A 15,098-nucleotide genomic window follows, 5' to 3' on the forward strand; every position below is an offset into this window, starting at 1 on the left:
TACGGCCAATTAATCTTTTTGTCTACCTATTGAGGATCAGGTTGATGTAAAAGAGCTACTAATAAGAGTGTATGTAAGACTAGCGATTTCAATCACAATGTAAAATTAATATCTTTGTGCTGTATGTATCATGTGGCAACAGAAGTTTCAAGCTTTTTGATTTGCCATTAATAAATGAATACATGTGATAAAAAAGGGGGATGAACAAAGAGTATGTACTTACTGACATATGCCTTTATATAAGTTTCAGAACAAAAAAAAACACTGAGTCTAGTTTATTTCATCAGTGACTAGAAAGAGTTAAAAGACAAAAAAGACAAGAAAAGGAATCTGAATGTAAGAAAGCATGGGAAAAATCATTGGTTTGGATTAGCTCTGTTTCTTTCCAGTGACACCAGCAATAACCTGCAAAAAAAGCAAATTGGACCTAAGTAAATACCTGACGGAAATATTGTTTTGGCTAATGCATAATCAAGCAATAAACAATGGGTTAACTAACAAGTCGATCTTATGCCCAATCCTTGCTTTTGAAACCAACAAAACGTGATCGTCCATGAAGGAAAGAATATACATTTCGAGAGAGACATACATAAACCAAACAAATCACAAAACATGGAAATAATGTTATGTTACAACACACAACAAACACAATTTAACCATCCAACTAAGAAGCTGCTAAAAAGAAAATTTCAGAGAGATATATACTGTACACATACATGGGTAAGTGGAGGGGCTTTAACTTGTTTGGAAGCCTCAAGAGAATCTAAGAGAGGCCTCACTACATCTGGCAGAAAGAGTCCTTACAAAACAAACAAGATGAGAAGATGTAAATGACACTTCTGCTAACAGAACATGTTCAAAACAAACTTTTTGAACAAGAGAAACTGATGTTTTGCTTTAAACGAAGTTGAGGAATTAGTTCCTAATCTTATAACAAATCACAAATGAAATGTTAGCTAAGAACAAGTCTCTACAAATGAAACAAATGTGACATTAAACTCTCTTTTTTTGGTACATGGAAGAAAAGATTTTATAGCTGCTAAGAATTGAACATATGCAGATGCTTTTACATGAAAGATCTTAACATTTGATTTCTTTAAGATAATCTCAAACTAGAAAACACACAATATTAACAAAAAATTCCTTGCAACAATTTACAATTCTCTCATTTAACCAAATCCATAAGCTGCTGCAGCATTACAAAGTAAATCTTAAAACTCATTTCAAGAAGAGTGATATTTAAAAAAAAAAACTTTCCAGGTCTCTCTTCTTCTCTTCACTTTGAACTAGAAAGATAGAATCTGCATCCATCCAACAGTCCATCCCAGGAGCAAACCAGCACCAACTAGACTCATCCCCAATGCTAAACCAAACAGACCATTCGGTTTACCTCTTTTGCTTCTTCTCTTTCTCCCCTCTTCTCTTGCTTGCGAATTGCTCCAAGGTGGCTGCTCCTTGCTTTTCTCAATCTTCTTGTTCTTGATTTGGAGGTATAGCGCTTCAAGCTGAAGCAGTTGCATCAACTGCTTATACCCGAAAAGCTCTGACGCTTTCTCTTGAACAAGAGATTCACCAAGTCCTCTTTCTCCGCGCAAGCTTCTTTAGCCATGTTTCAGCTTCCCTAGCTCTAGTCTGAGAACACGCCTCAGCGCTTCTAATAACTCAGACTTGCTCAAATAAGACTCAGAGATAATATCTTACCAAGGAAAGGAAAGGAATTATATTGTATAAAGTTAATTACCAAGGAAAGCAAAGGAATTATATTGTATAAAGTTAATTACCAAGAAAATCTAGTAATTATATTGTATAAAGTTAATTAGCCGAAACAAGGAAAGGAAGAGTCATGGAGTTTTCCCTTTTTCCTTGTAGAAAATTAGAAATTTCTATTTTTCAAAAACCTAGCTTGGACAGGGTGCTCAGCTCGTATATATAGAATATTGAAAGTTTACCTTTTCAAAAACATTTGTATGACTGTCTTGATCAATCTGACACGAGATACAATGCTGGAAAGATGTCGCTCGAGTGTAGAATTGCTACGTACCGCACGATGTTGTAGAGCTCATACTAGAGAGACTTCCGGTCAAGTCTCTACTGAGATTAAGGTCTGTATCAAAGACGTGGAAATTGACAATCCAGACCCAACGTTTCCAGGAAAGACAGTTGGGCCATCGTAGGCGATCACGAGATCCGGATATACTTTTCGTTCACTATGCACATAATGATGGGTGCCTGCCTACAGATGCTCGAAGATTTATGTTTGGATCATCAATAGCTTATACGGTCTGTTTCCCTACTTCATGCACGTCGGTCTGCCAAAATACATGTGACGGTCTAATATGCTTCTACACCAAGTACGTCCCGAGTGTCTGTGTCGTGGTGGTGAATCCCGCCACTAGGTGGCATCAAAGTTTACCTCTTGCCAGAATTCAACAGCTCTGCATCGTCAGGGATGCAAAAACATCGTATAGCTCATATCATAAGCTTGGATTCGGTAAAGACAAACTAAGGGGTACATACAAGCCAGTTTTTTTATATAATTCATCTGAATTTGGCCTAGACAACGTTACTACTTGTGAAGTTTTCGACTTTAGCATGAACACTTGGAGGTACGTTCACCCTGCTTCTCCTTATCGAATAATTGTTCGCCATGCTCCTCTGTACGTAGATGGGTCCCTTTATTGGTTAACTGACTGTGAAGAAACCAAAGTATTATCTTTCGATCTTCACACTGAAACTTTCCAAGTTATCTGTAAAGCTCCCTTTTCCCATGTACATGATCCTTTCAGATTCACCATGTGCATCCTCGATAACTGCTTGAGTGTATCCGAGAGTAACTGGCCCATCCAAGATATATGGTTGTTAGATTCTTCAGGCGGTAACATCAATACGTGGAAGAAAATGTTTACGATAGATATCAGTAAACCTCTTCGTTGGTGTGGAGGAACCTCACTCTTAACGATAGCAGTTTTAGAGAAGAACAAGTTATTAATTCGTGGTCGTTGTCATCGTAAGGAACCACTGGTGATACATGATCTCCATACCAAATCTTATGAGTTAGTATTCACAGATAACAATCCTTTGTTTCTGTTTGTTACTTCGAAAGTTTGTTTTCTGCTTTATCAAACTAGTTTTCTCTTTCTTTTCTTTTTTACCGAATTACCGATGAACCATTGGAATTAATTAACATCTTATGCACTTTAATGTGACCTTGATCTTGTCTACTTTGTCTTCTTACTATATATATTCAGCGTTACTTTATAAAGTTTCCACATTCATGATAACATGGAACTTGGATCCCTTGTATACTGTTACTAAATAAAATACTCTGCTTCCTAATGCTTTAGTTTATATGATTTCCAACTATATATGAACCTCCTGTGTGTAACCGTTTTATCTGATATATGCTTCGCTTCGCTGCAGTATCATATTATGTGAATCTTAGAATTATTGTGTGGTTGCATGATTTTGACATTTTTTTTCCAACTGTTATGCAAGTACCAGCTTGATAGCCATATTTTCCTTACATATTATTCTTATCACGATCGCTCTCCGTTCTCAAGGCTTCTTAGCTCTTCACAAAGTCCTCCTTTTTCCACGGGAACATCCATGACAATTGTGGCTTACGGTTAGGTGGTGCCATTCACGTAAATATATTGTTTTGTATTAATATCCCGAAGCTTTCTAGCAAGGTAATATTTTGTTTATACCTTTCCAATCGGGCCCGGACGATCCACGTTATTAAGTGAACATGGAAATGAAAATTTACTTCTACCTTTCCTTTTACCGAGCGGTAAAAAATGATCAATATGGAGATGCACCTTCTTTTTGGGTTCAGTTAGGAGATGCACTTACATGCATGCATGAAAGATCTTTTCATATGATGATGTCTTTGAGATATTATAAACACACAATATTTAACAAAATTCTTACAACAAATTACATTCTCTCATTTAACCAAATCCATAAGCTGCAGCATTACAATACAAGTAAATCTTAAAAAACTCATTTCAAGAAGAGTTACATTTTTCAAAGAAAAAAAAACAAAACTTTCCAGGTCTCTCTCTATTCTCCTCTTCGCTTTGAACTACAAAGATATCAACTACATCCATCCAACAGTCCATCCCAGGAGCAAATCTTCTTGAATGTGATGACCCAACAGAAGAGGAATATTCAGAGGCATGAAACCTGGAGAAGATGGTTGGTTCTGTGGACGAACAACAGGAGGAGGAGAAGAGACAGGATCTTCTTGAACCTGTTTCGTTGATGATGAAGAAGAGTGGGAAGAGGTTGTTAGCTTGGGAGCTCTTTTAGAGTCTTCTTGGACAAAGTAACGGTTGGCTGTTCTTTGCCACACTGCTCTTGCTTCTGCTGCTGCCATCATTTCACACCATAACTCTGTTATATTAGATAACAAATAAACAAGAATCAATTAAAGATCAATGTGACTCATAAATCAGGCAGATTAGATAACATTTGATTACCATTCATAGAAGACAATGAATCATAATCAGTGGCGGACCCACGTTAAGAGTTATGGTGTCATATGACACCACAAATATATTATAAAATCGATAGTTGACAGTAGCGTATTTGGTTAGGAAGCTTGGTGCTGAACCCGCAAACCTGGGATCGAAACCCCTCAGTGACTTCATTTCTTAATATTTTTGTTTTTGACAAAATTTTACCCACACTATGACCCCACATAAAAATAATTCTGGGTTCGCCCCTTATCATAATCAAAGTTGGAATCTTTATTACAAGACAACAAGATCCATCACCAAAACTTTTTGAACAATAGAATCTGATGTTTTGCTTTAAAGGAAGTTGAAGTATTAGTTCCTAATCTTAATAACCAATCAAAGGCAGATTGATTCTTGTCAACATTATTTAACTTACCAACCAAACAATCACTCTTTGCAGTTTAGAATCAAATCCTCTAATAAATTAACTAAACACAGAAAGAAAAAAACATCAAACTCGATGATGATCTAAGTTGTCGGAACCATATTCATCCAACTAAAAACTGAAAACTTATCATTGAAAAAACAATTATTTGCAGAATTTCAATGAGAAATAAAACTAACCAGAAGGAAAGGAAAGAGTAACAACGAATAGAGAAGACACTCTCGTGAAAACAGTAACCAAAAACAAAGAAGATAGAGGCTTTTTTATCTAAAAAAAATTCAACTGTCAGAGGTGGTTTTTGTTTGCTTCTGATTAAGAGCTTTTTTGAATCCTTGCAGTTTTCGTTTTTTTTTTCTGTGTTTTAGTACGCAAGCTTCCGCTAAACGACGCTGTTTTAGGACCCATAGTTTCGTGTCAGAGTCTTTGGGTTCCACAGATTTGCCCATTGCTTTCAGACAAGAGAGCTGTTCGATTAGATATTATGCACACGTGGCGTTAAACCAAAAAAATCGAGTGGGAACTCTTTTTTTTTTTTTTACGGATAATACTTCTTATCGAGATTATTTGGAGAGAAATCTGGCTCTTCACTATACTCATCACGCATTATATAATAGGTTTTATATATGTCCTAATTAATGGTGTTGTTAGACTCTTTTTTTTCAAATTTGGTTAGATGATCGTTCTTTTTTAATTTATACTGTTGGTATGATCATACATATTTTTTATAAACTAGATATAAAAATAAGAAAGTAAATTAAAGTTAAGCGTCTACGCTTAGTGTATATCTCCTAATTAGTAATTAACTTTAATAAGTTCTTACATGTTGATATTAGTAAAAGTCATTCTCATGTACTAATTACCTATAGTTCTTGAAAATATAAATTATATCTTTAAATGTTAATTTGGTTTAGAATAGATTTGATAGGTAGGTACATAGAATGTAAATAGTGGGCATCGCCTAGTGATAGAACGTTATGTAAGGCAAAGTTTCTTCAAGTGATTTAGGGGTTGATTGGTTGTTGCTTGTAGCTTTAGATTTTTTGTTTTGAAAAATAGACTGTAAGATTTTTGTTTTGGTTTTATTTTTTTGACTTTGAATATTTTTTAAAGCATTTGATAAAAGCTGTAGAAAATTTAATTTCTATAGTCAATATATTTCCTTTTAAAAATTTTGGGCTGTAACTTTGGATTTTATTAATAAAGCTTGATTATTTTGGTTTTATTACTTTAGAGAAATTTATGGCTGTGTGGAGCACTCACATATATTACCAACTAGGATCGGCCCGCCCTGCGGGCGGGATGAAAATTAACAAATAATTTAAGTAATTAAAATAAATATTTAATATAAATTTATTATTTGAAAATATACATATTAGTTAAATTTTGACAGGTTATTGTACTTGAAAACTAAACAAAACATATGTTATCTAAAAAGTAGTTATGATTTTTTAAAATAAATATTACTTATTATTTTTAAAAATATAATTTCTTTTCTTGTTAAAAGGTTTAAGGTTATTTGCTTTTGTTGAGTAATCTATGTTTTAATTATATATTAAATGGATGTAGTATTACATCATTTCTTGTGACTTTCTCGAATTGGATGACCATAAATAATCCAGAGATTTTTTTTTTCATTTTTGTTAGTAGGAAAGAAGCAAATTTGTAAATAAATAGACATTTTTTTGTTAAATTTTATATGCTTTAGTGGAATACTACTAAATTTAGTTTTTACAGTAGATTATTGTTTAATTTTTGTTTGAGTTAAAAGATATAATTAATTATAGAATTATTTATGTAATTATTATATTTTAATTAATATATTTTACCAAGATAATAAAAATATACATGTTTGCTATAACTTTTTATTTTATAAAAAATCGATATTTGAAAATCAATTAAACCATTTTTAATATAAATGATTATAGTTTTTGAAATAAATGTTACTGATTAGTTGAAAATATGTTACTGATTAATTTTCATAATATAATTTTTAAATTTTAATTTATTAATATTCATTGTTTTGATTGTAAATTTAATAAATTTTACGATAGATTATTACTGAAATTTTATTTGAGGTAAAATGTATAATTGATTATAGTATTATTTATGTAATAGTCGATATTTTATTAATATATTTTACACAAATAACAATGTCATATTTAAATGTAAGCACTATAACAAATCTACAAAAAATGTGAATGGGACAGGCACATGTTACACGCACGTCACAAATATATGTTCGTAAATCTTATTCTCACAAACAAAAAATACAAAAAAAAACAATAAACAGGACTCTCTGTATAAGACACTTTGACGTCGACCGTGGCTGCTTGTTTCCGAACAACATACCACGAACAGGCACTAAGCATCAGCTGATTGTACAATGTCTTCTGTTTTGTTATGCCCACTTCTTTCCTATTAAAGCTGGGAAAAGGACTACCGCATCCGACATATAAGAAGACACGCACAAAGCCTATTCAAAGGCTCCGTCACTCACAAATATAATACATCATACAAATTGAGTCCATAGTAAGCACACATACATGTAAGCCTAAGGGCATCCTTAAAGGGAGATTTTTAATGGGTGTGCTTAGAGTAAAAATAATATATTTAGTTTAGTGGTTCGTGGAGTGGTGAGAGAGAAGAAGAAGAACACAAATAAGCACAGATCTTGTTCAAGCACTTTCAAACTGATCTTAACCTATTTTTTCATTTTATCCTATTATTTAAAGCTCAAGCACATGCAAAATAATCCTCCATTAAGGATGGCCTAAGAAAGCTCTAGTGTGTCACCCTATCAGGAGGGAACTGGTGTATTATATGCTTAGTAAATCATGAAGAACTAAGTGAAGCCAGAAAAGAATTCCAATTCCATAAAGAAAATCAACAAAAACCAGCCTGCCTGTTCATGAGCTTGGCTAAGAACATTCCCTAGTATGTTCCATAGTAATCTTGCAAACTGGTCATGCACATTAGATTTTAGTGCAATCAAACACAGACAATAGCTATGAAGATAAGTATCCTAAGATCTACATAGCATTCTCGTAACTTGAAGAAGACTGACCAAAAGAGTGGAATCCAAACCCATCTTCCCCCATGTTCATTGGAGTTTGCGGGCCACCACCACCACCACCACTCATGCTAAAGAGTCTCAGCAGCTGCTGCATATCATCGTTCTCAATAATTTAATTACTTCTGGCCCTTGTCTCTTCCTCTGATAAAAAAGACACCACCTCCTCTGTTGCCTACATTTAACCAATCATGAAAAGGCTGAACCAAGTGTTGGTTTTACAAAAGTCTTATCTAATGTTTCAGTATCTAAACCAAAGTCAAATGTTTTCATCTCTCAATCTTTTTGTTCCAGTAAAACTAAAATACATAAAAATTAAACCTGCTTTCTCAAGATAAATGTTCTGCTGAGTGGCTTTTTGGTTTTGCTTGAAGGCATCATACCATTGGAAAGAGATGGCGTTGACGTTATGCTTCTCGGGGGAGGTTGGGTGTCTCCAAAAGGCAGAGAGCTTTGTAATAAGAGATGTGAAGGTCTCTTCGGGCGGAGGGAGACGGATCGCTGACGCGTTCAATATCAGCGGGAAGTTCTTTAGGGCTTCTAGATCATCGTCTTCAAGAGTCAGTCTGGTGCTTCTTTGTTGGTCTGTTTGGTTCTCTGTATAGAACACCACAAACGTAGCACTGTTATCGCTATCGTCAACAGCCAACTCTACAGAGAACATGGGAAAAAGTGCATCAAGTTGTGATGTTTACTGAAACTTTTGTATTGTTCTAGTCCCGAGTGAGTAAGAGTATTTCGTACCCGATGGCCTCAGTGACTTTTGCTGAAACTTTCCTACCTGATGCACCAGAGAGAGGTCTTGGATTTGTCAAATTCCCTGCTGTAAAGACCAGCCATTTTTCTGGAGAACATCGACGATTCAAGCCTTAACATGATATCATCATCATGGGTCTTAACGGGGAGAACTGAGTGAACATTTATTGGAGAATTTTCAGTCATAGAGTGTCCACATAAAGGATGATTCAAAATTTAAAGATTTAGAGCAATGGCCTTAAAAGAAAAAAATTAAGATCAAATATAAGATGCTTGTAGATACAATACCTTCTCATCAAGGAGAAGCAGAGTGATCCTCATCATGCTTCTTGAAGGTTTTCGAGTAACAAAAACGGAGAAGCGGAGCAACAATTAACTGCGACAATCTACCGAAGTGGAGAGCACCGACCGATGATCGAACAACAACACCGGAAGAAGACATTATCGAACAATCTTTCTACTATTGATTAAGAAGTTCAAATGAGAGTGATGGTGAAGGTTCATCCGACTCATAAGCCTCTCCAATATATAGGTTTGACATGGGGAAAGGGAGAGGTCGACATCGTTATTGAGTTTAATGACAAATTCTTGATTGGTGAAACTAAGAGGAAAATGTTGAACTAAATGGAAGGTTTAGAGATCTCAGGGAAAAACATTGTATTTGCAGAGATAGCGGAAACGGGGATATTGAGGAGTCGGAAAAATAACAATGAAACCCTAAGCTAGTCAAACACAAAACGCAAAGTTTTCGTCCATAACACGTGTCAAGCACACAGAGAGCTAGTTTCCAGCGTGGCATCCTAGGTGGATAGGCTTAGGAGAGATTAAACTTAACTTTATATAAATAGATCATCCCCTCAATCTCTGTCCATTAGATACTTTTTAGTTTATTATGTGATCCATAAGAAGTTAAACAATTACGATTTTCTAATAAGATCCTTTATGTCAGCAACTATATATTCATCATAAGTAGGGATAATAAAACCATAGAACTAAGTTCTATAGAAAATGGACCCTAGCTCCTCTTAACTTAATATTATTAGGAATAAATAATGATGGGTTTAATGATTCAAATCATTCCGTATGTGTCAAAAATTATGGCGCAGTTCAATAAAAAACCTCAAGATAACATAATCTACTACGTAATACAATCGCGGGCAGGTTGTTTATGAAAGTCATCAGAAATTTCATAATCTTATTAAACTGTATTAAGGTCAACTCAAGACTCCTTGACACTGCTTCATAGCCTTATACATATATATGTGCATGTATGTGTGTACACACCAAAATATTGACGTACACATATAGTGCAACTGTACAAGTCACCAAACTATTTCTCCCGTTTGAGCTACACATGTAGGAAGTGTTATTGAAAATTGGAATTTGAATCAAGTAGTGGAATTTAAGTATGCAATTACTTTGATGGAAAATATATCCATTCTCGATATCCTTCAAAAATATTGATAAAAAGGTAGGAATTGTTTTAGTTAAAAAGATATACTGAATTCTATTAAAATCCATCATAACTGAGTTCTAACAACATCTAAAAAATATTCCCTCTGTTTCTAAAAGTTACATATTCTAGAACAAACTCAATTTAATAAGATGACACAATAAGAAGTGAAAAAACAAAGTTCGGAAGAGTTGTCATCGTGTGAATATGATCTTAATCAGCAGTTTTTAAATTGTGTTATTGGAAGATACCTTCATGGCAACTTATAGATTCAATGGGAGGTTGAATGAGGAGCTAGAGTATCGCACATAACTACTTTGACACCATCATGAAGCTGCAACGGTATCTCGTTAACAATATGCAGTGACCAAACTATTTCTCCCGTTTGAGCTGCACATTTAATATACACATGTAGTCACTACTAACCAGGACCGCTGAACTCTCCTTCTGACCTAGAAGGTTGCCGTCTTAATAATTCTTGTGGTCGTGGACTTTATCTAATTTGGGCATGTGTTTTAATGTGTTGTGAGGTAGGCCTGCCGATATGTGAATCTTGATTATAGTAAAAATGAAAATTACCACGTTTAGCTTATTAAAACACGAACCAGCGGATCACATTTAAAGATTGTTTTTCTTCTTCTTGTATATAAGTATGATTTGGTCAGAATATGTTAAAACTCAACAATGTGTATCAGTCAAAAGATTATAAAGGATGATCTTGATGAAAAGTAACACATTAATCTTTGTTGACCTTTCGAGTATGTAAAATTATCATTTGGTCAAAATCCAAATCAATCATCATGTTTCAGGGGGTGTTATTGGTTTTTACAGTTTAATGGATTTGAAAATCCAAGCAAAATCTAGTGTTATTGGTTCTATAATTTTAAAATTTGTATTCAAATTCACTGTTATTGGTTCTGTGATTTTAAAATAGATTTCAAAATTAGGTGTTATTCAATAGTAAGGATTTGATTAAGCATTTGATTTGAATTTGGATTTGAATAGATTTATAAGGATTTTAAAGAGTAAAATACAAAGAAGCAAATATTGAGTTATATCTTGTTATTTTGAATCCATTGTAAATTCTGGAACATGATGATTGATTTGGATTTTGACCAAAATAGGATCGAATCATTTTGAAGTTCGCATTGTAAGTGTTTCTTTCTCTGTTTTGGTTAATCAGTTCTCTATTAAAACTACAATAATCTAACACCAAATCTCTTGGTTGATTCAATATGTTCTCAGGATTCACGAAACACTGATCTTTAAGAGTTAGTCACATTCATTAATAACGGTGGTCATGAAAAAAACCATATAGCTAAGAAGACATTACTCATGCTTCATAATTTGCTCAAGAAAACGGCACGTGAAAGGTATATTTAGCTAGATTCTCCTTTTTATATCAAACTAAAATTTCAGAGGCATGAAAGCTGATGAGTGTTGTAAGTGTTTCTTTCTCTGTTTTGGTTAATCAGTTCTCTATTAACGCTAATAATTGATTTATAGGCCCAAAACTACAATAATCTAACACAAAATCTCTTGGTTGATTCAATATGTTCTCAGGATTCACGAAACACATGTGGATGATACCTCTAAAATATATACTGATAATGATGAGATTAGAGAAATTCAGAGGCATGAAAGCTGATGATTGGTTCTGTGGATGAAAAAACAGAAGGAGAAGAGACAGAATCCTCTTGAACCTGTTTAGTTGATGATGAAGAAGAGTGGGAAGAGGTTGGTAGCTTGGGAGCTCTTTTAGCATCTTCTTGGACAAAGTAACGGTTAGCTGTTCTTTGCCACACTGCTCTTGCTTCTCCTGCTGCTGTCATCATTTCACACCATAACTCTGTTATAAGATAACAAATAAACAAGAATCTGTTAAAGATCAATGTGATTTATAAATCTGGCAGATTTAGCAAACATTTGATTCCCATTAATAGAAGAAAATGAATCATATTAAAAGTTAAGACTCTTTATGAGATATTCAAGAGAGAAAGAGAAGACCAGATTCATCACCACAACAACAAAAAGAAGCTAACTTTTGAGCAATAGAATCTGATGTTTTGCTTTAAAGGAAGTTGAAGTATTTTTAGTTCCTAATCTTATAACAAATCAGAGGCAGATTGATTCTTGTCAATATAATTAACTTGCCAAACAAACAATCACTCTTTGCAGTTTAGAATCAAATCTCCAGAACAATTAACTAAACCCAGAAAAAACATCAAACCAGACGATGATGATTTAAGTTGTCGGAACCATATTCAACAACCAAAAACTGATTATCAAAGGAAATAAACTAACCAGAAGGAAAGAGTCACAACGAAATGAGAAAGTCACTCTCGTGAAGACAGAAAACAGAGACCAAGATAAAGTATTGTTTTTTTTCTTCTTTATCAATTGTCAGAGGTGGTTTTTGTTTGCTTCTGATCAAGAGCTTTTTGAATTTTGCAGTTTTCATTTTCTTTCTGTGTTTTAGCACGCAAACTTCCGCTAAACGGCCCTGTTTTGGACCCATGGCTTTCAGACGAGAGCCGTTCGATTAGATATTAAGTACACGTGGCGTTAAACAAGAGATCGAGTGGGAACTCTATTTTCTCTTTCTTTTCTTTTTATTACTGATAATATCTTTTATCGACATTATTTGGAGGGAAATCTGGCTCTTCGCTATACGCATGGAATGATTTTATATTAGACTGTTTGAAAAAAAATGGTTGAGCTTATGATTTTTTTAATTAGTGTATTATTTATGTTATATGAAGGTTTATTGGACTTAAGTCCAATAAATAATACCCTAATTGATTATAATACATAAATAATACACATTTGAAGGTTTAAGTCCAATAAATGTTAGTGTAGAGTCAAATGTGTATCTACTCGTTTCTGTATAGAATTATAGACAGGTTGTAGTCCACAAAATCTTAATAAATAAAGTAGACTTTTTTTTCTCCCTAGGGGGAATAATGACACGTGGCAGGTTAATAATTTTGATTTCCAATTGATTTTGTGACTTTAACCGACGTGACCCTTTGTTTTATTTTCGTTGGGCTTTATACTAATTTTTTTTTGTTTAAGCCCAGAAGTACTCAGGGCTTTCATCATTTGCTGACTTTGGAAAATAGACCAGTGCCGATCACGACGACTCACACTATGCAACATCTGCAGTTTACAATTATTTGCTACTTAAATCTGAGCATTTAGGACACTTATACCACTACTCCCACTCTCTAGCTTTTAATCAAGCTTAGCATCTTCCAAAGTAACCGCCAGGAAGCTCTACCTATATATATGTTTGCTCTCAACGATGAACAGCGTTACATATACGAAATCAGAAAGAACAATCCCTGCTAATCACCAACTCAGCAATGGCGCAATACAGCATCCTGTTTCCCGATTTGAAAGCTGGCAGCTGTACAACCACCGTTGAAGTCTGTCTGCTGAGGTTCTCCTTGACAAGAAGGTAATTACCACTGTCTCCTATTAACTCCTTTTTCGAATTTTTTTTTTTCAATTTTAATATTTACTCCTGCCTAACAGGATGCGCTTATTGAGACATTTTCAGTGAAGATTCAGTTTTTTCAGCGGTTTCAAACTGACATCAGCTGTTTTGATGGCTCAAGTCTTCCTCCAAGTCACTAGAGAAATGCTTCGACTACTTCGAGTTCTGTTACAGATTTAGAAATATAACTTAATTATACCTTCTTAAATACATTTTATTCAACTCCAAGTTCTTGAGTCCGTTTGCTTCACATCTGTCTTTGTCATGGCTTCTAAGCTTCTAGCAAACGCAGCACAAATCTATACTTGAATGAGAAACTTTTCCTGCAATCACTTTACAAGGTAAGAAACAAACCTTTTCACAAGTATTTTCCAAACTCCATGGAGTTCCACAATTGTTGTCGCAGTTGTGGTCTCTGTATCAGAAACGACGTTGAGGAGCTTCTTGAGTCAGAAATATTCTACAAATTGTTCCAGATTCCTTGAACAAGATCTCTGGTCCTGTCTTGATTTTTGGCTCAAGGGTATTAGTACCTGAAGATAATTTCCAAGAAGTAGGTGAAGAGGTCCCCGCTTTCTTTCCTTACAACGTCGAGATTAGACAACCTGAGGATAAATCTCAGCTCTTGAGCTGGAAGAATCGCTTAGAAGATGACATGAAGATGGTTCAGTTTCAAGACGACAAGAACCAAAGTATCCTCATGAACCTCAATATCATTGCATCTTTGCAGGGATGTAATCGTGCGTGTTAGCATGTTTGCCGCCTTAGCTCTTGCATGCCATAACAAATACGTAAGCTACAGGTCGGAGCAAAAACATTGTGGTGGCCACCAGCATAAATCTGACACTATTGATCACATCAAGGATTGTGGTGAGCAGAAAGAAGGCATCCCTCCTGTTCAACAAAATTGACAAATTACTTATTGACTTTTAAAAAGAATGAATTGCTAGGGAAGTCTCTTGAACTTTTTTGTAGCTCTTATGTTCTTCCTGTCTCCGGTTTTGTCAAAAAAAATTGCATCTCCTTTCTAATGTGTTTTCTTATGTTCTTGCCAATAGTTGTTATCCTTTGTTTGCAAACTGATAATCTAAGCAGTTACATATAACACTGGTTCTTTTCCAGGCTCTCATCCAGGGGCGAAGCCAGGGAAAAAAATCAGTGGGTGCATCATGCTCATAAAATATATTATGTATGTAAATAAATGTTATAGTGGGTGCATCGAACACCTTACCATACGATTTACTGGGTGCATCCACTACCAACTGAGCCAATTTAGTCATTTATGTTCTATGTAACATGACAATTCTTAAAACATTATGGGTGCACTTGCACCCAGGAGTGCCACCGTAGCTTCGCCCCTGCTCTCATCTACTCCCAAAAACAGCTAGCTGATGACAAGACGGTAAAAGACTAGA

The 15,098-nt window shown here is 34.6% G+C and overlaps 1 protein-coding gene and 2 pseudogenes across 3 annotated transcripts; 1 reads left to right on the top strand and 2 right to left on the bottom strand.

Annotated features, from left to right (window-relative positions):
- Positions 1 to 1,018: 1,018 nt before the first annotated feature.
- On the bottom strand, positions 1,019 to 1,963 carry LOC108851096 (uncharacterized; annotated as a pseudogene).
- A 4-nt stretch (positions 1,964 to 1,967) lies between these two features.
- On the top strand, positions 1,968 to 3,128 carry LOC130501106 (F-box protein At1g11270-like; annotated as a pseudogene).
- Positions 3,129 to 3,895: 767 nt separating this feature from the next.
- On the bottom strand, positions 3,896 to 12,613 carry LOC130494312 (uncharacterized). Of its 3 annotated transcripts, XR_008939509.1 has the most exons (3): positions 12,489 to 12,613; positions 11,888 to 12,033; positions 3,896 to 4,395 (listed from the first exon to the last, which is right to left on the bottom strand). XR_008939509.1 is itself a non-coding variant. In XM_056995999.1 (2 exons), exons 1-2 carry the CDS (start codon positions 4,486 to 4,488, stop codon positions 4,100 to 4,102), a joined length of 303 nt encoding a protein of 100 aa, XP_056851979.1. In that variant the 5' UTR covers positions 4,489 to 5,078; the 3' UTR covers positions 3,896 to 4,099. The 3 variants fall into 3 exon arrangements, 1 of the variants encoding a protein (XP_056851979.1); XR_008939510.1 differs by lacking the exons at positions 11,888 to 12,033; positions 12,489 to 12,613 and adding an exon at positions 5,085 to 6,102; XM_056995999.1 differs by lacking the exons at positions 11,888 to 12,033; positions 12,489 to 12,613 and adding an exon at positions 4,482 to 5,078.
- Positions 12,614 to 15,098: the final 2,485 nt, after the last annotated feature.

The sequence above is a fragment of the Raphanus sativus genome, unplaced genomic scaffold, assembly GCF_000801105.2.
Source record: "Raphanus sativus cultivar WK10039 unplaced genomic scaffold, ASM80110v3 Scaffold0099, whole genome shotgun sequence".
Lineage (NCBI taxonomy): Eukaryota > Viridiplantae > Streptophyta > Magnoliopsida > Brassicales > Brassicaceae > Raphanus > Raphanus sativus.